This window comes from Penicillium cinerascens (genome assembly GCF_028974065.1).
Source record: "Penicillium cinerascens strain IBT 15544 chromosome Unknown scaffold_4_segment0_segment1, whole genome shotgun sequence".
Lineage (NCBI taxonomy): Eukaryota > Fungi > Ascomycota > Eurotiomycetes > Eurotiales > Aspergillaceae > Penicillium > Penicillium cinerascens.
In genome coordinates this window covers 608,982-635,013 of record NW_026695298.1, presented here as the reverse complement: position 1 = coordinate 635,013, position 26,032 = coordinate 608,982, and the positions used below count along the sequence as shown (strand labels likewise).

Genomic DNA, 26,032 nt, shown 5'->3' with positions numbered 1-26,032 from the left:
GGTTTCTTTCAAATTGGCGCTTGTGACTGTTGAGTCTTGCGGTAGTCGCACTTTGTCTGACGTCATGAACTATCTACTTCCGTACGACCAGGTGACTCGTTTGCCTCTGCCAAGAGGAGGCTACCGTCCATCTTTCTCCCCGGGAATTTTAGACTTTCCATACCAATTAAGAACCGTTTTAGTGTTTTGGGGTGGCCTGGCGGTGGGACGTAGAACTTTCCACAGAACTGGGAGAAGACATGATTGAGCGATACTGGTTGGATAATACTCACACGAACCCTAAAGTCGTTGGCAGATCTGCATCGCAGCCGGTATGACATACATGGGCGAGAACACACACCACACGAGTGGTTGGTGGCGGCTCTTGGAAAAAGTATGAACTCCATACAGGGGGTGAGGTGACATTGGGTCGAGTCTGTACATTCTCTGCTTTCGTTTTTGTATCGCTCCAGGAGTCAACGAGTAATCCTCTACGACCTCTATATTTTCATTATGTCTTCATTTATCCCATGGAGTATAATGACTGTATAATAACGTGTATTTATCAAAGTTCAGATCTATCTAAACATGCATGAAGAGACAACACCGAGATGACATGGCTGTACACAAAGTTCTATAAGATGCAAAATTCTATTACAGAAACATATCACGAATTCGCAAGTCGCTAAATCAATATCCCGCACGGGGATGGTGCACCATCGGTGGCACCATGCTCGCAGGATGTGGCCAATGAGGCGGGATGTGTTTCCTAGGCTCGTAACCTCCATAATGAGCCAGCTCGGGAGGATAGGCACTCGAGGGTGGTGGGACCGCAACAGGAATATATTCCTGGTGGTGTGATGCAGAGTGAGGCACTCCTGGCGGAGCATCGGGGGCCTCGAAGGCCATGGAGTACCACCATTCGGGGTCCAAGGTGGGATCAAGACCCAGGTCGGGAGACATGGGGCACGGTGACCACGCTGCCATTGGGGGGTTGGTCGTTGACCCTGGAGGGAGTACACATTGACCAGGATAGACGGGGTACCCCGGGGAGGAAGACATCGGAGCAGATGTGGTGTTCATAATGAGACCCTCGGCGACTGGAGAGGTCCGAGCCGGCTGCTCAAAGGAGGTAGCAGGCATGTTGAGATCGTGGGCGGCATGGGATCTGTTTGAGACACGGACATGATCCATCGATGGGCTCGGAGTCAACAGTTGAGCCGCGGAGGCATTCCACTTCTGGTCCATCGGCTGGGAGTGGACATCTAATAGTGCGCCGGCCGGAAGACCTGAACAGTCCCAGCCTGTGGATGTCTGCATTGCTGCCGGCGATGGCCCGTCGTTGTGTGGAGGTGTAGCGGGGGACGCATTCTCATCCTTTTCAGAGTCGTCGTCCCCTGAATCGCAACCACGAGGCCTGCGAGTCTTGCGGGAAGGCTTGATGGCCCGCCATTTCCTCAAGCGGCTTCGCAGTTGTGTCTCACTGAAACGTGTCAGATAATCATCAAAAGGCGCCCAAGGAATGGAAGAAGTAGCTTACCTTGGGTTAAAATCGTCCGAACGAATCTGTTTGAGGACATGCTTGAGAGGCCATTCCTCCTCCACGTATAACCTATTGATCAAGGGCTTCTTCTTTTCCCACGCACATGAAGAGATCGAAGTTTTCATAATTGTAGTGTTGTAGTAGGAAGGGAGGACTCTGAAGATGGGAGAAAGAGAAGGAAGGAAACGGCGACAAGGGGTTTATGTAGATAACGGAGACACTGGGGATCCACGGAGACTGGTGAGGCGTGATATAGAGTGGACCACTGAAATGACATGATCTGGGTCTTTCCATGGCACCACGCGAATCACGTCTACAGTGCCCCTAATGTGGGGTGTGTCACGAACGTCCACTCCTTCTCGATCACACGTGGCGGCAAGGTACACATGGTCGATCATGATCCACCCGAATCGACTCACCGAAAGGGGTTCCTGGCGCTCAGGAACAGACCCAAGCCGGGGAGGCGAATCCAGCCGGTTATAGGCCAATTGCCTCACACGGCCTCGTGGAACCACATATCTGGACCAGGCAAGCCGATTGCCGCGATTTCCTAGTCCGGTGTTGCTCCACCGGCCATGAGTCCCATGAGTCCCCACAGGATCTCCAAACCCCAAGATTGTCGATCATCGTCGACCCGCCACCCTCACGTTGTTCCTGCCTGTCCGCCACCCTCACCTTGTTCTTGTCTGGGCTCGGTACTGGATGGCCTCCAGAAACAGCAACCCGGTCTGTTGGGTGAACTCACTCGAACTATTGGCTCTGTCATGTTATATCCTCAATCGATGCCAGTTCCATCGCACCGACTAGGCTGGCTAGTATAGTGGGAGGACTCTCGTTGGCTTGTCCCATCAGCCTTCACTTACAGCCCTCTACAATTGTCATCCAAAAGTATATCACGGCGTACTCTTCAGGCCTCAGCGCTTCCTCAACCAACAAGCTTTCTTGGCTAGCTACTTCCGTCGCATATCACTGGTCAAGGCTTCCACGGATCACAAGCTGTCCAATGGGAAAATGGCCTCGCCGCCTATCAGAGCTCCCAGCAGTCTGCGCGACCCCACGGGTACCCAACCCGCCTATCACCCCCCGGGGATAGGGCCTTTGAAACATACCATGAGTTCGGCCGAAGTGTTTCCATAGAACCACTGCTCCCCCATGAGGGCGAAGTCTGGCATATGCCAATCGACACCTACCAGCAGCAGCAACCCCAGCAGCTCCCACCGGCAATTCTAGATGATGCTGGACCCGATCTACGCAGGCGGGATGCAAAGAAAAAGCATAACAGCAGAAGCAGCATTAGCCCCAAATTGCGTTCGTGCCTAACACATGATCTCGGTGCGGCTTTTCTTTCTTCTTAGCCGCTTAAAGGGAGCGCTTGAATTTGCGTCTGTCCGGTACCCCTTTCGCTTCGTCGATCCTGTACCATACTTCGGCTTGCAACTTAAGGTTTCCAGTCAAGATCGATCTGTTCTCGAACAGGAAATGGAATGTTTCAAATATCTATTACGCGTGATGGCGTTCCAGCCCCTGAAAAGCAGTTCGTGATACCTTGACTTCATTGGACTCGTTTGCGTTTAATCCCCGTTAGCCCCACCACTACCGTTCTCCGCGTCGCCACTCACGGAAAGATTAACCTATGATCTTGTAATGTCAAACCTTAATTTCCCCAATTTTTGGGCAAATGTTGGTACTAGTATTGAACTTTGACATGATGATGGACGGATTTGGAAGGTGGCAGGTAAAAAACAGACAACCCACGGTAACAGATTAAAGTTATTCCGCGGAATTGGTCCCGACATCCTTGATTTGCGCTAACGGCATTCCTTTTTAGTTGAATTCCTCCCCGTTGCGTCTTGCTAGAAAGAACCAACGGATCGCTTTGGAGATGACTAGTTTTTAGGATTGTCACGGTTGATGAGCGGCAATCAGGAGCGGGTGGGGAAACGGTTTTAAGGTTTACCGTTGGGGCTCAAAACCTTCTCTATATTGTGGGTACCATTACTGTTGAAAGCACTACGAGGCTGAATGATTCAAATTCCCGAGGCCTTGCAATTTTACGATCGCAATATAGTTTGCTATGACAGAAGAAGCAAACCAAGTCAAGAGGTCTACAGGCTTTGTGAAAAGTGTCGATTATTACAAAATAATGAGTGTTTAGAACGGGAAGATGGAGATTCTAATGGGAGTACAAAGTCGCCTCTACAGCCACGTAGCAGAGCCATGGTTACCGTAGTTATGGGAACTAAGAATGAAGAAACCGAGTCAGGACGGGTGTGTTACTGATCGACCGGGTCTCCCCCATACCCACAATCGAATATTGGACCAGTATTCTTCGTCCCGGCTTCTTACTGCCTGTTTCCGCCCGCATGATCTGCGGTCCCAGTTCCTCGGAACCACTAAGGCGATAAAGTTCGCGGCAGTCTACCACAATCCATTGGGCGTACTTTTGCGCAAAACCTGGGGCGAAAGATGTTCGGTATTTAAGCTTTAGATGTCCGCTAAAGTCATCCTCGGAAATCCACACGCAATCTCACCCCGCCTGTTGCTTCCCACTACACACACAAGCTCTGCTGCCGAAATGGCTGAGTTGGCTGCTCTCAGTACACTGCCATCATGTGCTGTATGCTTCGCCCGATCATTTTATAATGCCCAGCTAATGGAATCATAGGTAGAATGCTTGGCTAAAACCGCATTGGAGGTAGGGTGTGGCCTTACCGACCTGGCATGCCAGTGCCGAAGCGAAAAGATGACCCAAGTCGCCACTGCTTGTATATTAAATTCTTGCACCTTGGCTCAAACTTTGAGTATGTGATGCATGCAATCTGGAGACCACCAGCTGACGATGGACAGGTACGGGACAGCTGCAAGCAAAATTGTGCAACCGTCCGCACAACAATCGCCATACTCTAATTCAAGCCTCTGCTATTTTTACCGCAGTTGTCATTTTCCTGATGGTCACATTACGTCTTATATCACGATTCTTAACTGTTGGCAAACTGTGGTGGGATGACTGGTTTCATATTATCGCTGGGGTGTGTATTGAATTCAATCCCGAGTTTCTCATGTTCTGATTCTAACGATACAGGTATTTTCCGTCCCGTTGGTCATTGCAACAAATCTCTGTAAGACTCGTGCCATGCGGTGTTTCGAAATAATACTGACAGTGGAACGCAGGTGCTAAATATGACCTCGGTTACCATATTTACTCTCCCAAGTTTACCGCTTCAAAAGTTACTTCTCTCCTTTTTTGGTGTAAGTTGTGTGTCCCAGTAAAGTGAACTGGCCAGTCAACTCATGGAAATCACTCTACCAGTCTACATGTGCCAAATATTTTGGGGCTTGGCCATTTACTTCGTTAAGATGTCCATCCTGGCACTCTATCTCCGCCTGTTTCCGAACAAGGGCCTTCGCCTTGCTGTCTTTTTATGCATGGGCTTCGTGACTCTCTCTGTGGTCATCCTCATCCCCTTGGTGATCTGGCAATGCAACCCTATCGCTGCATCGTGGGAACTAGATGCAAGACACCATGCGAAGTGCCTGAGCCTCTCTGGAGTTGCATATGCCAATGCAGCCGTCAATATTGCGACAGAGATTACGATTCTTATCATACCGCTACCCGTGATAAGAAAATTGCAGATCAACCGAGCGAAGGCAATCTCGCTGTATGTATTGTTTGGTGCGGGTCTACTGTAAGTTCAATCACTGCACGTCGCATCACGCGAGCACCACTTTATACTCGGTCAACCTGTTCTACCTTGTACCGGGTATGAATAAAGTAGAGGAAAGATGTTAACCGAGACAGTGTTATTGCGATTGCTTCCGCTCGCGTTCCGAGTATAGGCCATATTGCCACCCTCGATGATCCGACCTACAAGAATGTCCCCCTTACCGTATGGACATGTGCCGAGTCTGTGGTTGTGCACATTTGCGCAGGTGCTCCTGCAATCCGATGTCTCTTCACTAGGATGGTACAAAAAGCACGCGTATTTGGGAGCTTTGGAAGCGGAACACACGGAAAATCCAATGGCTGGGGTGGTACTCCCACCAGCAAACAAAGCTATTCTGCCGGTTCAGGAACGTCTGGCTCCCTAGCACAATTGAGGCGTACGGGGGACAGCACAAGGAAAACCAGTGACTTTGATTTATACTCCTGTGAGTCGAATAAATGCGAAGCGCTCAAAATGTTGGAGACGAGACGCTGACTATAAGGGCCACTCTCATAGACGAAGATCATCAGAAGGACCTTGCATTAAAGCCACTACCGCGGCCGCCGAGCAGTCACATGAGCACATCTTCCTACAATTCTGAGAGGAGATTCTCCCATGATACGGACATCGATGATCGTAAGGTCATAGCGATGAACTTGGCTGATCATAATGATGAGCGGGTGTGCTCTCTGGGATATTGTTCGTGCGCACAAGGGGAGGGTTGTGCGGTGCATGGCCGGTCGTTTTTCCAAGTTTGATTCTCCGTGATGTAAATCTGCGTCGTCGTGTTGTGTTCTTAAGACATATTTCTGTTTCTTGTCCTCGCCTGCGGATTGGTTGCGGGAGCTTCTGACGAGCTTTCGCTTGACCACCGCTTGGTTCAGCTTCGATTAGACAATAGATCATGAATTCTGAAGATTTCCTGCCTCCAGTGGTGTCATTCGATTTAAATAGCTTCAATTTCTTGTCAAACGAGTGTTCCAGTGGCAGTAAAAACTGGCTGTCGATCGTGGTGCAGTAGAATGACAGGGATTGAGACCAACAAAAAAAGAGCAAAAGGCAAAACACTATTTCAAGAACCAAGCTGGAACCTCCGGTCCCCAAACAGCCAGAGACTCATCTCCAGCGGGACCATAGCCAATAGGGGTCTGATCATTCACCAGATCTCCATCCGCATAGTGCTCGATCATGTTGCCAGTAGTATCCCACCAGTAATCAAAGATCTGAGACCCCAAAATATGCCGACCGACACCCCATACAGACTTGTAGTTCTTGTCTGCGAGCCACTGGTGTCCCAATTTCTGCGTATCAAAATCATGCACTTCGAATGAGCAATGGTGAGCGTGTGTTGTGGTGTTTGTGCTCATGAAGAAACTGTGGTGGTCGACGTGCTCGTTGCCACGGTCGATATGTGCGAAGAGCGCGACGTTTTGCTTCTTGCCTTCTTTTTCCACGTATAGGAAATCGGTGGGTACGATGTTGAACGTTGTCGTGTAGAAAGTGACAAGATCTTCAAACTGCTGTGTGCAAACGCCAAAGTGGCCAAGCTGATTTGCAAAGTCAGTTTAGTCGAGAGGTGGGTAGTAGTACACGTGCCTTGTGGACAGCTGCTGGACCAGGGTTGAATCGCTGGAATCTCCGAACTCGCGGTTTTTCTTCTTCATAGTTGATGGTGAGCTTCTCTGGGAAGGCGCCCTTTTCGGCAGGCGTCTGTCCAAACATCAAGTTGACGGGAAATCCCTCGGGGTCCTTCAGAGTCACCAAAAAGCCGCCTCCGGGTGCATCTAAAAGTTCTTGGATCTTGGTGGCTGTTGGAAGCTGGGCGGCTCTGTCAAAATGTCAAAATGTGACGCTCCAAGATGGATTTCCTCCTGTTAACGTACTTCTCCAGGTCTTCGTATGATTCCACGGCAAATGTGCCACCGAGATACTCCTTCGGTCCCTTTCGAGCATAGTAGACATATTGGTCAACGCCATAACCGCGATACCAAATTTGATCTTCTGTTCTCTTGGCCACAGTCATGCCAAAATCTGATATGGGTTAACAATAACTCGAATAGATCAACCAGAAAAAAGGATATAGTATACCTTGAAGGAATGTCGTGATTTGGTCCAGATCAGGATGTTGATAGCGCATGTGCGCCAGCTTCACTAGACGTATCTGCTTATTTTTGTCGATACTGCATCGCTGCTGCCATTCGGCGATGTTTTCCCGCTCGGGGCCGATGGCTACGATATCCGGCACTGACGCCCCGTGGTTTGTGGCAGCCATTGTGAATTATGATCTAGAAACCAAATCTATTCTTGAGTAATGCCTTCAGGCTGTATGTTTTATTTGAACCTTTGCATTATTTGTCAAGATAATCTGCATTCGTGAGACTGCTTCCCCGCACCCCACACAATGCAGGCCCCGCGTCCCGCTGATCCAAGCGTCCCGCAAGACTTCCGACCGTATATCCGGCTTGGTTTTCGGTGGGATTGCTTAGGCTCATCTTAGGAGATGTATAGTAATGGAACTTCTTTAACGTCTGACATGTGGGCAAAGGCCTTGGACTCGTTCTTCCCCAGAGGTTGTTGCTCCGTGAAGCCCACCAACATGCGTCCGTATGTTCCGCATGGCACTTCAATAAATCGGCGCCGGAATTAAAATCAAATTAGGTTTGGATTCTAGTAACCCTGAAATAGTGTAAGTTCATTCTCACTGCGTATATCCGATCATGAACAGCATCGTTCACTTGATGAACGAGGAACCAATTCTTCCTCTTCTTCTCTGCTATGGAAGACTCCCTCTTACCTCTCGCCCTACCGGAAGCCCCAGTCATGGATAGTGAAGATGACCACGTCATTGGACTCACCGATTTTGAATGCTGAAACCTTCAAGTTTCTCTTGGGCAACAAAAAGGTGCAATCTATTGTTGGCTAAATTTAAATACTGTGTCACAATATTGTTAGTATTGTACCAGGCCCAGGTCTTTGTTTCGATCCAGCGTATTGACAGAAGCTGCTGATCAGACCGTTGAGTTCACGAAACTTTCGCTGATAAGTGGCTGTGAATGTCGACAAAACCTAAAGTGTAACGGGGGCGGAACGGGAGCGGACTCCGTGTCCGACCACCGCCTCCGCCAAACTGAAGTCGTGACATCAACTACGAGGCCGTCGACACTATTGGAGATTCGGACCCTGCAAGCCAACTCTTCCGACTAGCATTCGACTCACACCATGTATCCGGTTACACGACAGCGCGGAGTGGCGCCAGATTCGCCCGGCATGGACGACCAAAGCGGACTCCGCTTGCCGAAGGCTTGTAAAACATGCGCCAAGGCCAAGGTACGATGTGATCCGGACCCTAATAATGGTCCCTGCAAGCGGTCAGTACTCATTTGACATTCTAAGTTAATGTCCGTTCTCTAATAATGCCTAGATGTCGCCGTCTGAATAAGGAATGTGGTGGTCAGGCTCCTGGGGCACATCGTCGCCAGAGACCCACCGCAAGTAATATGTGAGCTACTCTTATACGCATTCCAATCACAAATCTTATACTGTTCATAGTGAGGTTGCTTCCCTAGAGGCTAAACTAGATCGGATGGTCGCCCTGCTAGCCGCTTCGGGGCGAAATTCCAATGAGATAGGCCCCTCGCCTGAAAGGTCTTCAACGTACCCAGAAGATGATGCGGTGATGCCGAGTGAGCAGGAAGGGCATGCGTTCTTGGAAATCTTTAGGACAAGGATGGTTCCTGTGTTCCCATTCATTGTGATACCAGCCCATGTCACCCCAGAACGACTACGTCAAGAAAAGCCATTTCTCTACCTGAACATCTCAATGGTTGCCTGTCAGAATGCTCCACGACAGAGAGAAATTGCCGGAATCGCTAAGGAGTATGTCGCTGAGCATATTGTCTTGAGAGGCGAACACAGTCTGGATCTGTTTGAGGGTCTCCTCGTTCATATCGCGTGGTTCATCTCTGTTTCTCGCCTGCACCGTCCGGACATTGCTGGCCGAGCGCTCGACAATGAGAACGAAAAACAGAGGTATAATATGTCAGGCGTTGCACAACTGGACGCATTTGTGCAGTTGGCAAGGGCCCAGGCAATTAGCCTGGGATTGAACCAGGAACAAAACATCATGAGAAGCCTTGATAAACCTATCGTCTATCTCAGAAACCTTGACCTCGAGAATGGTAAGGCTCCGGTTCGCACACTCGAAGAACGGCGGGCTTATCTTGGGTGCTATTATGTGATTGCGATGTATGCTTCCTTTACTCCTGTGGCTGTTCCAAGACCGAAAACTAACTGCAGAAGGCTCTCCGCGTGCGTCAGAAACATGGAACCTCTTCGCTTTACCAAATATTCGAATGAGTGCTGCCAAGTTTTGCAAGAGACCTCGGAGTTTCCTACAGATGCCTTTCTGGTCCAACTTGTGCGATCGATGCATCTTGCTGATAAAATCAATCGTACATTCTCAATCCACGACTATGATTCTTCTGCAGTTCTCTCTACGCCACTGGGGATGAGTGTGAAGTGGCATCAAGCCGAGCTCCAGCGGCTGAGGGCATCTTGCTCATGTGAAACGCCATATTCCAGTACGTGCTGGTATCATCTGCCACTCTATCTCACATACTGATCGTTCATTTGGAAAATAGCCATTTTATTCTTCCATTACGATACCCTCGAATTGCTCTTGTACAAAATCGCCCTCAGTGAGGACCTATCGGATGCTGAATACGGCGGGCACCCAGTGACGCGATTAGACCTGCTCTTCTGTTGTTTGGAAGCGACAAAATCCTTCTTCTTCAACTACTACTCCCTCTCATCTGCCTATTTCCCATTTTTGCCGTTCACGTCGTGGTGCCAATTCGGTCACGCAATCGTCATCCTATCTCGACTGAGTCTCTACCGGAGCGATCGCGTGGAATGGGATCGAGCTTATGTCCAAAGCACCATTGATTTCAATAATATTGTCGATCAGATAGGACAGAAACTGGGAGAAGCACGGCCATCCACAAAGCTGGGACCAGGGAAAGACCAGCAGTGCACAAATGAGCGACCTGAGATATACGAAAAATTGGAAAGCAGGATGCAATTGATGAAGGAAGCACATCTCAAAAGACGAGAGGCAATGGAGAAAAGCCAGCCACAGGCTCCTCAGGCTCCGCCGGACTTTAGCTTCATGTTTAGCATGCCCATGGGTACTTTTTTCCCTTATACAGATTTTGGTGAGCTGCCAGACGCATTGGAGACCCCGATGTATAATTAGAATCCAATCCAGTTATTATTTCTTATGAAATTCGAGGTATCCGAGATAGTTGCGTAATGCTCAGCATATCGAGGGCGGGCCGAGTGTTCCCACTTGATGGTCTGACGTTCGTCGGGGACGGAATCCCGTCTTCCTAGATTTTGCAAAGATGTGCCAATGAGCTCTCATCGCATTTAATGGCTGCGCTTATTTGCACTGGGACTATATAAGGCCCATGATCCAGGCTATAATTGAGTTACAATACACCGATAGAAACAACAAGCAACTCAGTCACAACAAGCAACGCCAATCACAATGACGCGTCCTCAGACAAACGACGACTATCCACAAAGCACCGACCCCGGGAGGCTCCCCGAGCGAGAAGCCTCGTCAGGCATTTCAGTTCTAATTGTCGGAGCTGGTGTTGCAGGCTTACTTGCCTGTCTAGAGTGCTGGCGCCAAGGACATGAGGTTCGAATTATCGAAAGGAGCACGTCGCGACTCCTGTCTGGTAAGTAGCATCTGGAGAAATCGTGCATGTATCTGACCACCTCTTCAGGCGACGGCTTCACCATCGGAGCAAGTGCACTCTGTGCATTCCGTAATTGGCCAGACATGGAAGATGAAAATGAGCGCATTGCATGCAACATGTGGTTATCATGGCATAAAATCACCGGAGAGAGGATCTCGGGTCCGGCGCCTCTGGAACTGGAACCTAGCAAGGGCAATCATGATGAAAAGGTTCAACCCCCAAAATTGCACAGGCACAGTCGTCCCAAATTCCACAAGATGTTGTCCGACCAGGCCGAAAGAGTTGGGATCGCGATTGAGTATAACAAGCGTGTGACGGCTTACTTTGAAACCGATGCTACCGATAAGGCCGGAGTTATACTTGATGGTGGCGAAACGATCGAGGCGGACGTGGTCATCGCAGCTGATGGAGTCGGGAGTAAATCTTCTCAAGTCACGATGGGACATGAGATACGGGCTCGCTCCACTGGCTTCTCGATTTACAGGGCTGCTTTCCCGGTCGAGCTGGCCATTGCTGACCCCATGGTACGGGACAGGTTCCAGTTACTGGAAGATGGGACATCCGTTGCAGAGATGTGGATGGGAGAGGGCGTGCACGTCATGTTCGCAAGAAGTGACGATGAAATGGTGTTTGCACTGAACTACCCGGTAAGTCCAAGTTGATTTTATCAAATATTCTATCCGCTGATGTGAAATTCCAGGATCAAGAAAAAGATGGCATCGAGTCCTGGTCAAAATTGGTAGACCCGGAAAAGGTCCTTCAGACCACGGCCAAGATTCCAGGATGGCCAGATGTCGCCAACAGGGTGATCAAAGCGACGCCCAAGGAGTGTCTCCATGATTTCAAGCTCATGTGGAGAGAACCGCAACCTCGCTGGACCTCTTCTGGTGGACGCGTTGTACAAATCGGCGATGCTGCGCACACCTTTCTTCCGTCATCAGGAAATGGAGGTACACAGGGTATGGAAGATGCCATCTCGTTGGCGGCATGTTTGCGTATCGCAGGCAAGGACAATGTGCCGTGGGCGACTCGGGTTCACAACAAGCTTAGGTATGTTCACCGTCATAAAGTACTCGGAGAAACGGTGTCACTGACTAGACACAGATTTGAACGTGTCGCCTGCCTTCAGAAATTAGGCGTAATCAACCATGACATGAGGAAGCGTTCTTCGAATGCCACTGCCTCACAGGCAAAACCCGTTGGACTGCTGGGCTCGTGGATCTGGAGCCATGATCCAGAGCGGTATGCGTTTGAAAACTACGACAAGGTGCTGGCTCATTTGATGGATGGGACTCCGTTTCAGAACACGAATATTCCACCCAGTCATGTGTATAAGCCGTGGACCATCGACGAACTCCTGCAAGCCAAGGAAAGTGGAAAGGAAATCGAACTGGATTGGGACTGGGAGTAGGTCGTCGTTGATGTCATTCGCATGATACTATGGAATGAAAGTTTCTTCTCTACTTTTCGATATTTTGAGATAAATAGTTGAAGCTGCCTTTTTATATAGTAATTGATCAAATAATATTAAGACAGTCAATCCCACATGGGCTTTACAAGGCAAAGGCGCCAGCAACAGCAGCGGCAATAACCAGGACGCCTGCCATGTTCGACGCAGGGACGGCGGCAGCATTTCCGGTTTTAGCGCTGGTCGCGGCAGACGAGGTTGAATCTCCGGCCTTGGAGCTAGGCGAGGTAGTCTTGGTGAAAGAGACAGCAGGCGAGGAAGTCGGGGCTGCGGTGATCATTGTGTTGCCCGAGTGGTTGAAAGTAGAAGAGGGCGACTCAGAGGACGACTCAGAAGATGCCTCGGCAGATGAAACGATAGTGGTGTGCATCATGATCGTGGTAGAAGTCTCGGACACCGTGGTGGTGGAAGCGACCATCTTGCCATTCGGTCCGTAGCCGGGCAGGTAACTGGGTGTCACGGTTGCGGTGCCGGTGTATAGAGGGCAGCCAGGCTGGTCGGTCTTCGGAGGAGCCATACCACCGCCACAGTCGATGAAGTCGCAGATCTCGCCGCTGCCGGGGACATACCAGATCATGCTGGCTTCGTGCCACTGGTCAGTGGTTGTCGACGAGACGCAGCCGCTGATGTCGGTGCGCGCAGCGGCCAGGCCAAAGAGGCCGACGAGAATAGGCAGAGTGAAGGCCTTCATTTTGACGATAAAAGGAATGGAAGGTTCAAAGAACGAGGGGTATCTGGTCGGGCAGTGAATGAGTGACGGAAGGCGAGTAGAAAAGCTCCTTCAGGGTCCGATGCGAGTGGCTTATATTTCAATTTACTGCAGGGTTGAGGACCCCATCGGCATTAGCCCCAAACTCTCGCATCAGCCAGCACCGGTTGATTCAGGCCCTTCTAGTCCTCCACGGGCGAAAATGAGACCGCGAAAGTCCCAGCCAAGAACCGAGTGGCGTTCAGGGCCGCTGTTCTATTGGCCATCATGGGCTCGTCGGGCAGCAGCCGTGTGAATGTGGTTAGCGAGCTTCAGAGTTCGGCTTCTATTGGAAAGGCTTGATTTCTCCTGTTTGGAGTGTTGGCTCCTTGAAGCAAAAATTTTTTTCCCCCATTCACTGCCGCCCCCCGATCTGCCTCCTATTTTTAGCGCAAATCAAAGAACCACAGAATCTCGTATCCCTTTGGACACAAGATTTATCTATCCTGTGAACAATGTTTATCCAAAATACCACGAGAATATCTTTTTCAGATGCAGTATATATAGGCCGGTAGGTAGAAGTATTAATCGGATTCCCGATCGCATGGGGCGATCTTCCCCGACCCACGCGCTTAACGCCGATCTAGCGTGGAGTCTTCTAAGCTTGAGATAGTTATTGGAACGAAAATACAATTGCGAAACTGCATTATTTTATGCTATATTGTCTGCCTCGAGGGCTCAAGGTCTTCATGCAAGCTGGGCACGAGCAATGAAGGCAGTCTTCTCCACCCTCTTCTCCTCCCTAGTAAACACAAGTGGCTCGGACAGCACCTCATAGTCAAATTTGACAGTCAATCCAGCGCCCTGGAACAATTTTTGCATGTGCTCCTTGGAGAAGCCATGTGTCTTGACGGTATGAGCGGCGTCTCCGAATTCATGCTGATGCTTTGCATGCTCATCGTGATCGTGACCGTGGCCGTGGCCGTGGCCATGCCCATGCCCATGGTCATGGACAGAGCCGGGTTCTGGGACGAGATCAATAATGTAGCACACGCCACCATTCTTCAGTCGCTTTGCCAGCTTCTGCAGCGCCATATCCGGGTCCTCGAAGTGGTGCAATGCCATGCTAATCGTCAACACGTCGAATTCGTTGAACTCTGGTCCGGAGAATTCGGTTGCAACGGTCTCGGCAAGGAGGTCAACATTATAACCCGTCATCTTGGAGGCCATGTCAACCGCCTTGGCATTCCTGTTGAACTCGTCTATCATCTTCTCGGAGACATCGATGCCAACGATTTGGGTCAGGAAAGGCGCCAGCGTCTGTGATTTGATCCATCGTCAGCTCGTAACAAAAGACAGCGTAATACCCGTGAAGGAATAAGTGGCATACCATCGAGATAACTCCTGGTCCGCAGGCATATTCGAGCATCTTGATCTCTTGGCCCTTCCCCGCTTCCGTGTCTGTCCATCGGTCACTAATCCAAGACCGGTGTTTCAGTGTCTGGTCCGAGAACATCTTCATGGTTTCGGCAAATTTATCCTTGTAGGCCGTTGCCATTTTGCTAAAGCAAACCATCAGTTCCGCATCGTACTTTTGAATGTCTAATCGCCTCTTACTCGAAATAAGTCCGATTTGCCTCTGTGAAGTCAGTCATCTTGTCGATGGTTTCAATAACAAACAACTGAGGTAAAGCCTGGTAGGTTTCAAGTAATGGGGTATTTTCAAAGTCTGGAGAGTTGAGTCCGGAAGCAAGTAGACTTCAGGTACCGAGACGAGTATTTATGTGGCGGCTCGGAGACATCTCGGGTACTTCCTGTACCTGAGGAAAGTCAACTCCCCACGCATCCAGAGTACCTTCGGAGACATCCACACTACAGGTCCCAAATCTTTCCGGCCATGTGGATCAATCAATACATTTTATTTTCGAGGCGGAGGCTGAGAATGCGTTATATGGATGAAGTTAGATTCGGTGGCCTCATATCTGTCAGGTCTCATGACACATAGCGCGAAAATGGTCTATCCCAACTTAGTATGGACAAACTTGACGAAATTCCATAATATCTTATTTGTCTTGATTCCTTTTAGCTTTGGTGTACTTCAAGTAACGCAAAGAAGGCCAGGTCGCGCCTGAGGTGTATAACAGCTCTCTCACCGCCCGCGAGCTCCAAACTGCCAAAAAGACATCATCAGCTCCATCCGCCATCTCCAATCCCCACGTCTTACGATTCGCTTTTCCGATTCCCCATCTGCTGTCGTCGATATCATCTCCTTCTATCGGCAATCACGTCTACGCCTTCGTCGAATCACCCCTCGCTCTCCGCCATGGAGTCCAAGATCCCCGATTTCCTGGCCGAGCAGCAGGCGCAGGGCACCCCCGAGACGCAAACCTACTTCCTCACTTTCGAAGATTTCTGGGAGCGCAAGCTATGGCATCAACTCACAGACTCCCTCGTTGAGTTCTTCCGTATGCCGGAGAGCGCTCCGCAGCGGTTAGCCATCTTCAAGACCTTCGTCCTCAGTTTCGCCGACCGCATCAACCAGCTCAAGTTCGTGTCCCTGGGGTTGATGGCTTCGACGGAATGCGGAGGTTAGTTCATTTTCCTGCAATGCTTCGTCTGCGGCTTTGCAATTATCTACCATACCTTTCGAAATGGCTTGCTAACACCTCCGCGGCAGATGACAAGGAACGGCTGGCTTTCCTCACATCCCTCGCCGACAAGGTCGACAAGCCCGAATCACAAGAAGCATACATCTACGCACTCGCCGACGTTGCCAACGTCAAGCTGCGGCTACAGGATCTGGACGGAGCACAGAAGGACCTGGCATCCTGCCAACGGGTGCTGGACTCGTTCGACTCGGTTGAGACTGTCGTGCACGCATCATTCTACAAGGTCAACGCAGACTACTACCACGTACGTATCAACCGGACCCCTACAATGAAGCGTTAACTCCACGACCAAGGACGTGCAAGTTGGGCACCGAGCAAGAAACTGACATCATCCAGTCCAAGGAAGAATTCGCCTCTTTCTACAAAAACGCCCTCCTGTACCTGGCCTGCATCAACCTCGAGGACCTCCAAGAAAACGAGCGCGCCGAGCGCGCCTACAACCTCAGCGTCGCCGCGCTGGTCTCCGACTCCATCTACAACTTCGGCGAGCTTCTCCTCCACCCGATCCTTGATTCCTTGACCGAGACACCGCACAACTGGCTGCGCGAGCTGCTCTTCGCCTTCAACCGCGGCGATCTGACCGCCTACGACGTGCTCGCCGGCAACATCAGCAAGAACAAGTTGCTCGAGTCGCACAAGGTCTTCCTCTACCAGAAGATCTCCCTTTCCGCGCTGACAGAGATGGTTTTCCGTCGTCCGCCCCACGACCGCTCTCTCGCTTTCAGTGCTATTGCCTCTGAGACGAAAGTGCAGCCTGATGAGATCGAACACTTGGTTATGAAGGCGTTGTCGCTGGGTTTGCTGCGTGGGTCGATTGATCAGGTTGCGGGTGTAGCGCAGATCCACTGGGTTCAGCCCAAGGTGTTGGATATGAAGCAGATTGATGGTATGCGGAACCGTTTGAAGGACTGGGATGCCGGTGTTAACCAGCTCGGTCACTGGATCGAGGGTGCTGGCAAGGATGTTTGGGCTGCATAGACGAGTATCTACTTCTGCCACTTTTTATCTATAATGAATGATTCGGGTGGTTTATCTGGCATTTATGAGTGCTTCTTCTTTATTTGTAAAATGTAGACTAGTTTTTAATCCGGTAATATATGAGATTGAAAAGGCTGCGAGCAGGGACTTTAGAACATGGAGGATCCCAACAACACGCAGCCAATAAGCCAGGCTGGCCACCACACACACCACACCACAACCGACGTCCACATGCCCCACACATCCCAGCCGAACGCGGCTTGGGTCATGACCGTCTCAACGGACACGCCAGTGTACCAGCAGACACCCAAGAGAACAATGGGCGGGGAGAGCAGGTTCAAGAGTAAGAGCCCCAGGGTAGAGACGGCATATCGAACCGGGGCCGAAGGGCCCTGAAGGCGAGTGATGAAGCTGAGAGGAGCACACAGGAGACCGATCATGAAGGAAAGGGAGAAGTTGAGAGTCGCCAGGGTGGAAAGCGACAAGCCCAACAGGAGAAGCGCGAAAGACTTGATTAAGAGGTACTGTTGCGGGACGATGGGTGCCGATAGTCCCAGACCATTAGAGAGTAATGCCGCGAGGAGCAGTGGCAGAACAATATCCACGACGACGAAGGTGTAGGTGGCAGTCGTGAAATACTATCAGACGGGTTAGCAACTATCTCAGCCAGCGTGGCTCTGTAATCAACTCACCTGATAGGAAAGGGTATTGAACATCCAAAGTGGAACAAGGCCAAGCAGGTGGAGACCGCTGACCAGAGTAAGCGGCATGGCCAAGAGACGTTCGGCAACGGGGTTGCCCTTGATCTTCACTTCCGTGCTACACTGGGCCTTGGAACCAGAAGACTTCTCACTCGTGGGCTCCGAAATCAGGGTGCTCGTCTTGGGGTCTGAGTAAAAGCCCGTCCGCATCCACAGCGCGATTGCCATGATAGTGAAGTTTCCTGCGATCAGCATCGCGCTGGGTAGATAAGTTCCAATGCTGACGAAACGGTTCGACTGCATAAGCAGGTAGAAGAAGAAACTCTGGTGCAGATGCTCCAACAGGTTGTTCAGACTGCGGCAGAGACTCTCGATGGTTCGGCCCAGCGCCATCTCGTCTTCCCATCCGTGGCCCTTGGGCTGTAGAGTAATGGCATCAATGTGGTAGGGCATGAAGCTGCTATGGGCACCAGTAGCGTAGCCAAGGCCTTGTTTGGTCATGCCACGTAGGATGGTCTTCAGACGTGACTGGTAGCTGTCGTCGTGTTCCCACATCTCTTGCAGATTGGTTCCCATGCCCATCTGGCCGCTCGCGATGGAGACGGCCGTGTTGAACAGGTCTAGATTAGGCAGTTGGCCATTGACGCCGTCGTAAACAATGTGGAGTGATTGGAAGTTATGATCGAAGGGGAATTCGATGACCAGCGCGCCTTGCAATGCCCCACTCTTCAATGGGAGCGGTTGCACGGATGCCGGTTGCAGGTCGTGGTAGGCGTCAATCCATGCCTGCGTTCCTGTTTTGCTGTCGGGAGTGAAAAGGAAGATGATGTCCTTGGACCATAGTGACCAACCTATTAACAAGTTTCAGTCGGGAGTCCGGAAAGGATGGTCGAAGCTCAGAACTCACGTTTGAAGTATCTAGCCAGTGTCAGGGCCAATGTGACGCCCTTCAGATTTAACTCGTCATCTGCGGTCTTCCACGCCGCGACCAATACAATTGCCTCAGTGGCATCACCTCGCGGCGCATGGATAATACCATAGATGTTCTCGCCCTGGTGGGTGATGCCGGCGGAGGTATACTCGTACTTCTGCGTCGCAACCTTCAACCCCGCAGCCTGCAAGATCGAGTGCAACTTGTTGTGGGCCCTGCTATAGTATCAGCGCATCGTTCGCATGGCAAGCTTGGAGTTTGCGGTCCCACGTACGCTGGGGTCACGGCCACCTCATCTTGAGAGACGTCATTCTCACGCCCCTCGTTTAGCAGCACTTCCAACTCCTTTTTGTATCCTCGGAAGATATTTTGTTCGCTGCCGGTGAAATAGGCATGCACTTGACCAGGCAAGAGCGCATTCTCGGAGATGTAGGTGTGGCGGGAGTAGTCGTTCAAGGGGAGGAGCAGGAGCCAGACGACGCCGACGACGATACAGAGGAGAGACAGAATGTTCGGGAGACGAATGAAAAGCACATCGGGTTTATTCCGCAGGTTGCGGATCGCGGCTGCATTTCCCTATTGTCAGTGCTTCCTTGGTACCAGGTGTCGTTTCGGGAGTGGAGGTGCTTGAAACAGATGGGTGCTTTGCCGTTGAGAACTCACATTTCAGCGCCATTTCATGAGGACCATCGGAGAATTCCTCCCCTATTTGCAACGGCGAGCCCGTCAATTGACTTGAGGAGTTGGACGTATCGCGGAGGCCAGCTTGGAGTTGACCCCGGAGCTCCGAGATGTTTACGGGGAATTTACGGCTAGCGATAAAAACCAAGTGCGCAAATTATAGATGCAAGTCGCTATGCTATGATCCAATGCCCCACAACCTTACACCCCCCAGTAATAAAAAGGATTATGGCAAAATATACACAGAAAATTGAAGCAATGGAGACAAGCTGAAAGGTCTTATGCTTATGGGCCCACCCGTTGCGCGGTGGCCAGATAGCTCATGGGCGTCCCGTTTGCGTTGGCAGCCGCATTCGAGGTGGGCAAAACTCCATATCGGCCGAACGTCTTCTGGTCCACGGAGATATAATGTGGCAGCCGGCCCAGAAGGTTCAGCTTGCTCTCGATCCAGCGGAGGACCTTCTCCGGAGGCACGAAAATCTTGAGATACCCAAGTCCGACTGCAAAAATATTAGTAACTCGGAGGGATCAATGGCATGGATTAAGACGTACAGAGGTAGCCCACGGCAATAGCACAGAGATGGCCCAAGAAGCTCACGTTAGAAACAAGAATCGAAAGAACAACGCAGGCGATCAAGGGCGAGGTCCAGGTGGGAATCTTGTAAGGTCCGAGGCTAGAATTCGTTAGCGATGACCTATGGTCCTGTCAATTATTCTCGGCGTACCTGAAATGAGGGTTTGACTTGTACGTCCGAATGGCCTCTGAGCCCAGAAGCAAGAAGACCCAAACACTGTAAGTTTCGTCAGCGCTGCTATACGTGATTCTTCGGCGATAAGAGCTCACCTGGCACCAACCACTGGTGTATTCCTGTGCAAGATAGCTTTCTCAAAGAGGAGATAAAGGCCGGCCGGAAAGGTGGAAAGCGCTGTCAAAAAGAAGGTACCATCAGCAAAGCCGTATTCTAGAGTCCAGGATCCGACACGCGCCGATCATATATCCCGGAGCTTATAGCAAGGTAGTACTCACGTCCGACAAACAGGGCAATAGATGTGAGGGTACCGTGTTCCGCCTCGAAGCGCTCCAAGAGCGGAGTCAAGGCCAGCACATTCAATGCGGCGTGGAAGAATCCGGTGTGAATGAAAGGAAAGGTGTTCAGTCGATACACTATATCGTATAGATTAGAAAAATGGCATCATTCGTACTGACCACAGGGCGCACGTACTGGTTCCAAGGTTGACCTCATCGGGGGTGAGAGATCCCCATTGCACCACGCTCCAGATCGTCTGAAGCTCCAGCAACCAGAAAGCAAGGATCACCAAAAGCACCAGTCGCGTAAACAGCGGCAGCCGCATGAGATATGATCGAACCCGTGACGGGTTGAAGGGCAGTGGTGGTAAAGCAGCGGGAGTAGCCATGTTGATGGCGGACGTCGTTATCGATAAAAGGTCGTGAAAATACCAGGAATGGGCGAGGTTCTCGATACCGGTCAGGGCTGGAAAAAGTGACGAGGACTGCAGAATGGTGATCACGGTTAGTCCGTTGTCCGCGACGGTAGGATGGGTCCCGATGGTCGTCAGGCCTTGCCAGGGATGACCCGCGCACGCGATCGGCTCGCCGAGGAACAAGGACACGACAGGCAGAGAAAGACAAAAGGTAAACCAGTAGTCGAGAACGAGAGCAACTCACACAGTCAGATCGCAGCAATCCGCCCCAGAGTAGGTAGATCGGGTCGTGAATCGAGGAACGAGAAAGGTAAACTCGACTCTTGAGGGAAGCGTGGCCGCGGCGATCCCCGCTATTCCTTTTTGGGATACGGTTCCACACTTTTGACGAACTATAAACTAGAGTGATGAGATTTCCTGCTCCAATCCCTACTTCTAACGGGAATATATTTTTCCTCAAGAGGAACTTGTGCCATTATAGATTATCCAGAGAAATCCATAAGCAGGCAGAGAATGATGTTTTCGGAGAATTCTAGAGAAATATTTGGGAAGACGTCTTGTAAAGAGGATATCCACCGCTTGTAAGTTATCTTGCCTACCCATGTACATATGTACTACTTTAGACATCGGGATATTACCTATCTTGATTACCTTTTGATTAACGTTTGGATTGAGTTTTTTACCAAGATTCTAGAAGAATCAGGCAAACCCACACGTCAAATGGTACGGATATTTTATCACTAAGTATGTGTAGCACTTAAGATTCGGACCCGGTATTAACCTGAGTAGGGCAAAATGCTTGGTGTATTTGATTTTAAGCCAAGGAAGCTATTGCCGGCCATTCCTCGAGCGGCTATGCCAACGTGCATTTGCTCAATGTTGCGCCCAAGAACCCGATCGTGTGAAGGGTTGGAGCGCGGCGCTAGTTTCACCGCCACTTCCCTTTGACCAAAAGATCATACAAGACAACAGACCACCGTCTGTTGCTCGCCAGCGCACTATAAGCAAGGGTAAGGCATAGCCTTACTAAATAACCAGGCATCAGCCTTTTACAGATCGCTAGGGATGAATCCAAACGCCGCCATCCGCCTCTTGTGGGCCTGCCTTGGTGATTTTGGCTATTTGTAGAACGCATTACAGTAGCAATTTCCTTCAAGACTAGGTTAGGAACTTTCGAGGAATTCATATCCGGACCTAAAAATCGGCTCCTAAGGGGTACATGGTACGTTTCCCCCAATCAGCGCGCATCATAAGTGAGCTTATATAATGAACAAGAATGCTAGTCAGCACCATGGACAAATCAGCGACGCGAACCGTCGCGCCTGATGACAACCTTTGACTTGCTACAATTGAACGGATTTCGCGTCTGATCTTACGTGATACCTCGCCTAGTCCAGATCTCTGTCTTCCCAGTCTTCTGATCTGCAATACCAGGGACATTGCATCGGCATGCATCAATTTCCATGAGGGACCAGTCCGTCGTCGCTTATACTCGCGTTTTAGTTCAAAATGAGTCTCTGTCAGAGCACCCATGTCGAAGGTTTCGATATCAAAGAGCGGGTGCGAAGCTTGGACTTTGTCACTCGCCGAGAGGACTCGGAACCGCACAGCTTTGAGTCCTCGCGGGCCCATCTGTATTCCGGCATAGAGATCATGCAAGAGATCCTGTCCATCATTCAACGAGGGGAAAGCCTGAGACGCCATCAAAGCACAAGTCCATTTGAACTTCATGCTAGCACTTTGAATGCCATGATCAGCTCCACGCTCAACAGCAGCGGTCCGCGACCTGTCGAGCAGGATAACACTGCAACTCCATCCTCATTCACCCCCACTTGGATTCAGGCTATTATAGCTGCTCAGGATGGTCAGTTGAGGCGCAGCGAAGATGGCAAATATCTTTGCAGCGTCAAAGGTAGGCTAGTTGAAATCTCTGAAACAGACAGTCAGCTCGTTCTTCACTTCATTCACGAAACCTTACCTCGAGACCAAGATGTGCAAAAGGAGATAGAAACACATTCGGCTATTCTTGAAGATTTGACTCAGTACGTCGGATGCTTTGTGGAAGGTATGCAGTCTCTGTGTCCTTTTGCCTACGCCACCTTTTAACAATCAAAGCCCTCAAACAAGCCAACTTCCTCCGAGATAAATTGGTTGAGAACCGAAATGTCCTTCAAAGCTATCTTCAACCTGACGGCGACTTGTCAGCATCAAACCAGCTTGAGCTATCAGATCAACCCAGGGAGGCATCTCCCGCAGACTCCGTCCTTGAGTACGGCAGTGGCGATATCGCCCATGATGCACCAGATGAACCGAGCTCGACTGTCTCGGAACCCACATCAAACCAAGCTCCCCAAATCTCATTCTACAATCTTAGAAGCTCCAACCATTCAGAAATTGGCAGTTCGCCTTACACAAAAACAAAAGACCACACATCCGGAGCGTTCAGGTCACGCGTAAATCAGAAAGCAAAAATGAGTGGGTGCAATAATGAATCAAGGTTCCGCAGCTCTACTGGAGTTATGAGCAATGGACCACTCGACACCGATTTGGTTCACAGTGATGGGCATACCAGTCCCCCTCGCAGAGCTTCATCTTCCAATGCGGTGGAGAGTTCGAGGCGAAGTAGATCGCCTACGCCAGTCTCGACGCGAGACAACCCGATTCCTTCCACCGATAAAGAAAAGCTCCACAAACATCCTTTCTTGGTAACCCAGATTCAAAATGGTGTGCCTTGGGACCAAATTGCTCTTGCATATAAAGAGGAGTTTGGGATCTGGCGCTCGGTTGGTTCTCTCAGGTGGTTCTTATCTACATATGAGAGCAGGAGCAAGCACAGCTTCTCGGCGACGACGCTTTCCTCGGCTCAAAGTCCTTACAGCGATACGCATAGGCGCTCGAAGCGGACTAGAGCGTCTACTTCTGTCTCAAGGCGGACTAAATCACCTACCCCGGTCTCGACGTTATCAAACAAAGTCCGTTGGACCGAGCAAGAAATGCTTCACAGAGTTCCTTGGTTAGAGTCTCAACTCCAGAAAGGAGTGCCTTGGGTCCAGATTCCCTTTGCATATAAGGAAGAGTTTGGGGTATGGCGCCCAGTCACGTCTCTGAGGACTGTCTACCGTGAAGAAATGGGGGAATGCGAGCCGGTTTCCTCGATTTCGAAAGTTCCTTCAGCTCGAAGAGCCTCTGGAAGGGGCAGAAGCTCGATGCGGGATAGATCGCCTACTCCAGTTTCGTCGCGAGGACACAAGATTTGGACAACCGAACAAGAAAAGCTCTATAGATTCCCTTTCTTGGAGTCTCAAGTCCGGAAAGGCGTTCCTTGGGTCCAAATTCCCCTTTTGTATAAGGAGAAGTTTGGGATATGGCGCTCAACTGTGTCTCTCAGGTCCTCTTACCTTGCGTCTAGGCGCGGGAGTGTGCCGGGCTCCCCAGTTCCGAGTGTTGCCTCGCTCAAGCTTGGACCAAGTCATGCAACTTCAGATACAGAGAACGTGAAGTCTCCGGAGGGGCCAACCTGGTCTAAAGGTAGATTAGGACGACGATACCGTTCATTCTCGGGGTAGCGCGAATCTCTTTTCCCCTTTTCCTTTTTCGGCACCTCGAGTGATCACACTTTGTACCCAATATTAATTTGCTGTACGTTTTGTAGCGCTCTATATGACCAAAACTTGCTAAAAGCTTGAATGGTACAATTTTTGACTATAGGAATTAACTGACGGTGGGAATTAAACAAAAAAGAATTGACACAAACAAGACATTCAACACAAGGCCTATTTCATCTTCCAGAAAGCGCAGCATTACCTCGAACTGGATCGTACAGCTGCGGTTGAAACAACAATGTCATGATGAGCATCACCTGAAGTATTGCTTTGTCCGCCGCTTTACCTTCCGCTTGGCTGGATTCTAGTAGCTCGGCTACTCCAAGGTATCCTCCCGGTCATTCACTGAAACGTCCACATTCGATCGTTCGGATGCTGTCCTGCTAGGTCTATACTGCCCTGGACTAGCATAAATGGAGCTTGATCCTCCTCCTGCCCTTGAGGTTCGAGTTGGATCAGACTGCGAGTTCAATCGTAAGCGGAGTGTTCCATAGTCATGTCTCGTATCACAGATGATTGAAAGGGTATTTCCGTACCTGAATGCCTTTCTTGCTCCTCTTGGCCTTCTCTCTCCAGTGGTATCCTTGCAGAGTAGACTTTGAGCGATTGGTCCCAAATTCTTTGTTATATTCGTCTGCAATCTGCACCCAGCCCATGTCTTTGTCCAGCCGGTCTCCTATGAACTTGAAGAAGTGCTTTTTCTCCTCCCCTGACTTGTACGGACCCCTCTCTGATTTGCGGCGCCTCTTTCGCCCTAAGGATGTTGTTGGAGCATCTGGCATCCACTCGTCAGAGTCGCTGCTGTTGAAATAGTCAAAATTTGTACCGGTGAAACCATAGTCCTGCCCCTCGTTCGACCTTTTTGCATTTCGGGTGCTCGGATCCCTTCTCGCTCCGGCTTGCATGTCGTTCCCTATTTCCCTCGGTGGCGTGCCGGATGCAGTGCCCGTCGTGGAGTTATTTTGAATGGCGTCCCCGGCAGTGTCTTCATGCGTATCTGCTTGAGTCGAAGGGTCCGCAACGGTGTTGCCGACTTCTTCGGGGACTCCATAGTCAATGTCACCTCTTGCGTCAACAAGGATAGAGTTGGCCAATGAAGGTTCTCGTATTTGGGGTTGGACTGATACTAATTCGGACTCGGGAGGCCGAGATAAATCGGCTTCATACTGGCAAATATCATAATAGCGCTTTTCGAGCTCGGAAATGAACTGGTCTTTGTGTTTGATCACTGCAAAACCAATGAGCCACGGATATGTTCAACTTACTCGGACATTTGCACTCACGTTTTTCCACATCATCTGTCAACATACGCATATCTCCAATACCAGCCAGAATACTTTGTTTCTCTTGCCCTATATCCTGCTCATGTGGCCAAGGTTCCAAAAGATCTTGAGGGAATCTGAGAATATACCCTCGCTCTTTTCCAGACACTCGGATCAGATGGCCTTGGGCACGAAACTGGTAACTTTCATTACCTCCGACACGTTGAAAATGTTCCTCTTTGGTACCTCGAATCATGCCAGACCAGTTTGGCGACTCATTCTCCGAATTTGCAGAGCTCTCGGGATCGGCCCCAACGGGGTCGCGGTTGTCGAAGTTTTTTCTGATTTTTGCTTCGAGTGCGCTGGCGTAAGTGTTAGAAAAGAGCCCCGACCTATGCCGTGCAAAACTCTTTCCTTCGTTGAATATTGGATGATATCTCTGAAGAGTCTCAGTGACCAATTGTACCTTAGCGCGCAAAGCCGCCTGATCTCCATAGATTCGATCCTCTGAGCGGCTCACGAAATCGAGGCTGCCGACCCGCTTTTTGTAATCGGGAACTTGACCTTGACCCTGCGCTGCATTCATTCTTATGGCGAACGGAGTTCGGCGAGATCACT

General features: G+C 50.3%; 12 protein-coding genes across 12 annotated transcripts; 5 read left to right on the top strand and 7 right to left on the bottom strand.

Moving 5' to 3' along the window:
• Nucleotides 1-669: 669 nt before the first annotated feature.
• N7498_009334 (Clr5 domain-containing protein) lies at nucleotides 670-1,647 on the bottom strand (the record flags this gene model as incomplete). The annotated part of the gene is made up of 2 exons (XM_058456390.1): nucleotides 670-1,462; nucleotides 1,520-1,647. The coding sequence occupies 2 exons, from the start codon at nucleotides 1,645-1,647 to the stop codon at nucleotides 670-672; spliced, it is 921 nt and encodes a 306-aa protein (XP_058303289.1).
• A 2,823-nt stretch (nucleotides 1,648-4,470) lies between these two features.
• Nucleotides 4,471-5,654, top strand: N7498_009333 (uncharacterized protein; the record flags this gene model as incomplete). Its single annotated transcript, XM_058456389.1, has 6 exons — nucleotides 4,471-4,551; nucleotides 4,605-4,641; nucleotides 4,694-4,771; nucleotides 4,833-5,208; nucleotides 5,322-5,409; nucleotides 5,484-5,654. 6 exons carry the CDS (start codon nucleotides 4,471-4,473, stop codon nucleotides 5,652-5,654), a joined length of 831 nt encoding a protein of 276 aa, XP_058303288.1.
• A 639-nt stretch (nucleotides 5,655-6,293) lies between these two features.
• On the bottom strand, nucleotides 6,294-7,498 carry N7498_009332 (VOC family protein; the record flags this gene model as incomplete). Its single annotated transcript, XM_058456388.1, has 4 exons — nucleotides 6,294-6,773; nucleotides 6,817-7,054; nucleotides 7,110-7,257; nucleotides 7,315-7,498. The coding sequence occupies 4 exons, from the start codon at nucleotides 7,496-7,498 to the stop codon at nucleotides 6,294-6,296; spliced, it is 1,050 nt and encodes a 349-aa protein (XP_058303287.1).
• A 947-nt stretch (nucleotides 7,499-8,445) lies between these two features.
• On the top strand, nucleotides 8,446-10,480 carry N7498_009331 (Zn(II)2Cys6 transcription factor; the record flags this gene model as incomplete). Its single annotated transcript, XM_058456387.1, has 5 exons — nucleotides 8,446-8,594; nucleotides 8,648-8,725; nucleotides 8,776-9,471; nucleotides 9,526-9,806; nucleotides 9,867-10,480. The coding sequence occupies 5 exons, from the start codon at nucleotides 8,446-8,448 to the stop codon at nucleotides 10,478-10,480; spliced, it is 1,818 nt and encodes a 605-aa protein (XP_058303286.1).
• Nucleotides 10,481-10,774: 294 nt separating this feature from the next.
• On the top strand, nucleotides 10,775-12,396 carry N7498_009330 (uncharacterized protein; the record flags this gene model as incomplete). The annotated part of the gene is made up of 4 exons (XM_058456386.1): nucleotides 10,775-10,970; nucleotides 11,019-11,638; nucleotides 11,692-12,041; nucleotides 12,096-12,396. Coding segments are annotated over 4 exons (1,467 nt in total), but the record flags the coding sequence as incomplete, so codon positions are not given.
• A 148-nt stretch (nucleotides 12,397-12,544) lies between these two features.
• On the bottom strand, nucleotides 12,545-13,150 carry N7498_009329 (putative cell surface protein; the record flags this gene model as incomplete). The annotated part of the gene is made up of 1 exon (XM_058456385.1): nucleotides 12,545-13,150. One exon carries the CDS (start codon nucleotides 13,148-13,150, stop codon nucleotides 12,545-12,547), a length of 606 nt encoding a protein of 201 aa, XP_058303284.1.
• A 744-nt stretch (nucleotides 13,151-13,894) lies between these two features.
• Nucleotides 13,895-14,802, bottom strand: N7498_009328 (class I SAM-dependent methyltransferase; the record flags this gene model as incomplete). The annotated part of the gene is made up of 3 exons (XM_058456384.1): nucleotides 13,895-14,467; nucleotides 14,538-14,709; nucleotides 14,765-14,802. The coding sequence occupies 3 exons, from the start codon at nucleotides 14,800-14,802 to the stop codon at nucleotides 13,895-13,897; spliced, it is 783 nt and encodes a 260-aa protein (XP_058303283.1).
• Nucleotides 14,803-15,410: 608 nt separating this feature from the next.
• Nucleotides 15,411-16,794, top strand: N7498_009327 (proteasome regulatory particle lid subunit RPN9; the record flags this gene model as incomplete). The annotated part of the gene is made up of 3 exons (XM_058456383.1): nucleotides 15,411-15,735; nucleotides 15,825-16,060; nucleotides 16,153-16,794. The coding sequence occupies exons 1-3, from the start codon at nucleotides 15,471-15,473 to the stop codon at nucleotides 16,792-16,794; spliced, it is 1,143 nt and encodes a 380-aa protein (XP_058303282.1). The 5' UTR covers nucleotides 15,411-15,470.
• A 149-nt stretch (nucleotides 16,795-16,943) lies between these two features.
• On the bottom strand, nucleotides 16,944-19,102 carry N7498_009326 (GPI-anchored transamidase subunit GAA1; the record flags this gene model as incomplete). Its single annotated transcript, XM_058456382.1, has 5 exons — nucleotides 16,944-17,432; nucleotides 17,487-18,346; nucleotides 18,403-18,641; nucleotides 18,701-18,992; nucleotides 19,090-19,102. 5 exons carry the CDS (start codon nucleotides 19,100-19,102, stop codon nucleotides 16,944-16,946), a joined length of 1,893 nt encoding a protein of 630 aa, XP_058303281.1.
• Nucleotides 19,103-19,392: 290 nt separating this feature from the next.
• rbd2 (rhomboid protease family protein RBD2) lies at nucleotides 19,393-20,523 on the bottom strand (the record flags this gene model as incomplete). Its single annotated transcript, XM_058456381.1, has 6 exons — nucleotides 19,393-19,607; nucleotides 19,660-19,781; nucleotides 19,833-19,898; nucleotides 19,952-20,069; nucleotides 20,135-20,272; nucleotides 20,331-20,523. 6 exons carry the CDS (start codon nucleotides 20,521-20,523, stop codon nucleotides 19,393-19,395), a joined length of 852 nt encoding a protein of 283 aa, XP_058303280.1.
• Nucleotides 20,524-22,059: 1,536 nt separating this feature from the next.
• Nucleotides 22,060-22,656, top strand: N7498_009324 (uncharacterized protein; the record flags this gene model as incomplete). Its single annotated transcript, XM_058456380.1, has 1 exon — nucleotides 22,060-22,656. The coding sequence occupies one exon, from the start codon at nucleotides 22,060-22,062 to the stop codon at nucleotides 22,654-22,656; it is 597 nt and encodes a 198-aa protein (XP_058303279.1).
• A 2,002-nt stretch (nucleotides 22,657-24,658) lies between these two features.
• Nucleotides 24,659-26,000, bottom strand: N7498_009323 (uncharacterized protein; the record flags this gene model as incomplete). Its single annotated transcript, XM_058456379.1, has 2 exons — nucleotides 24,659-25,380; nucleotides 25,436-26,000. The coding sequence occupies 2 exons, from the start codon at nucleotides 25,998-26,000 to the stop codon at nucleotides 24,659-24,661; spliced, it is 1,287 nt and encodes a 428-aa protein (XP_058303278.1).
• Between the last annotated feature and the right edge of the window lie 32 nt (nucleotides 26,001-26,032).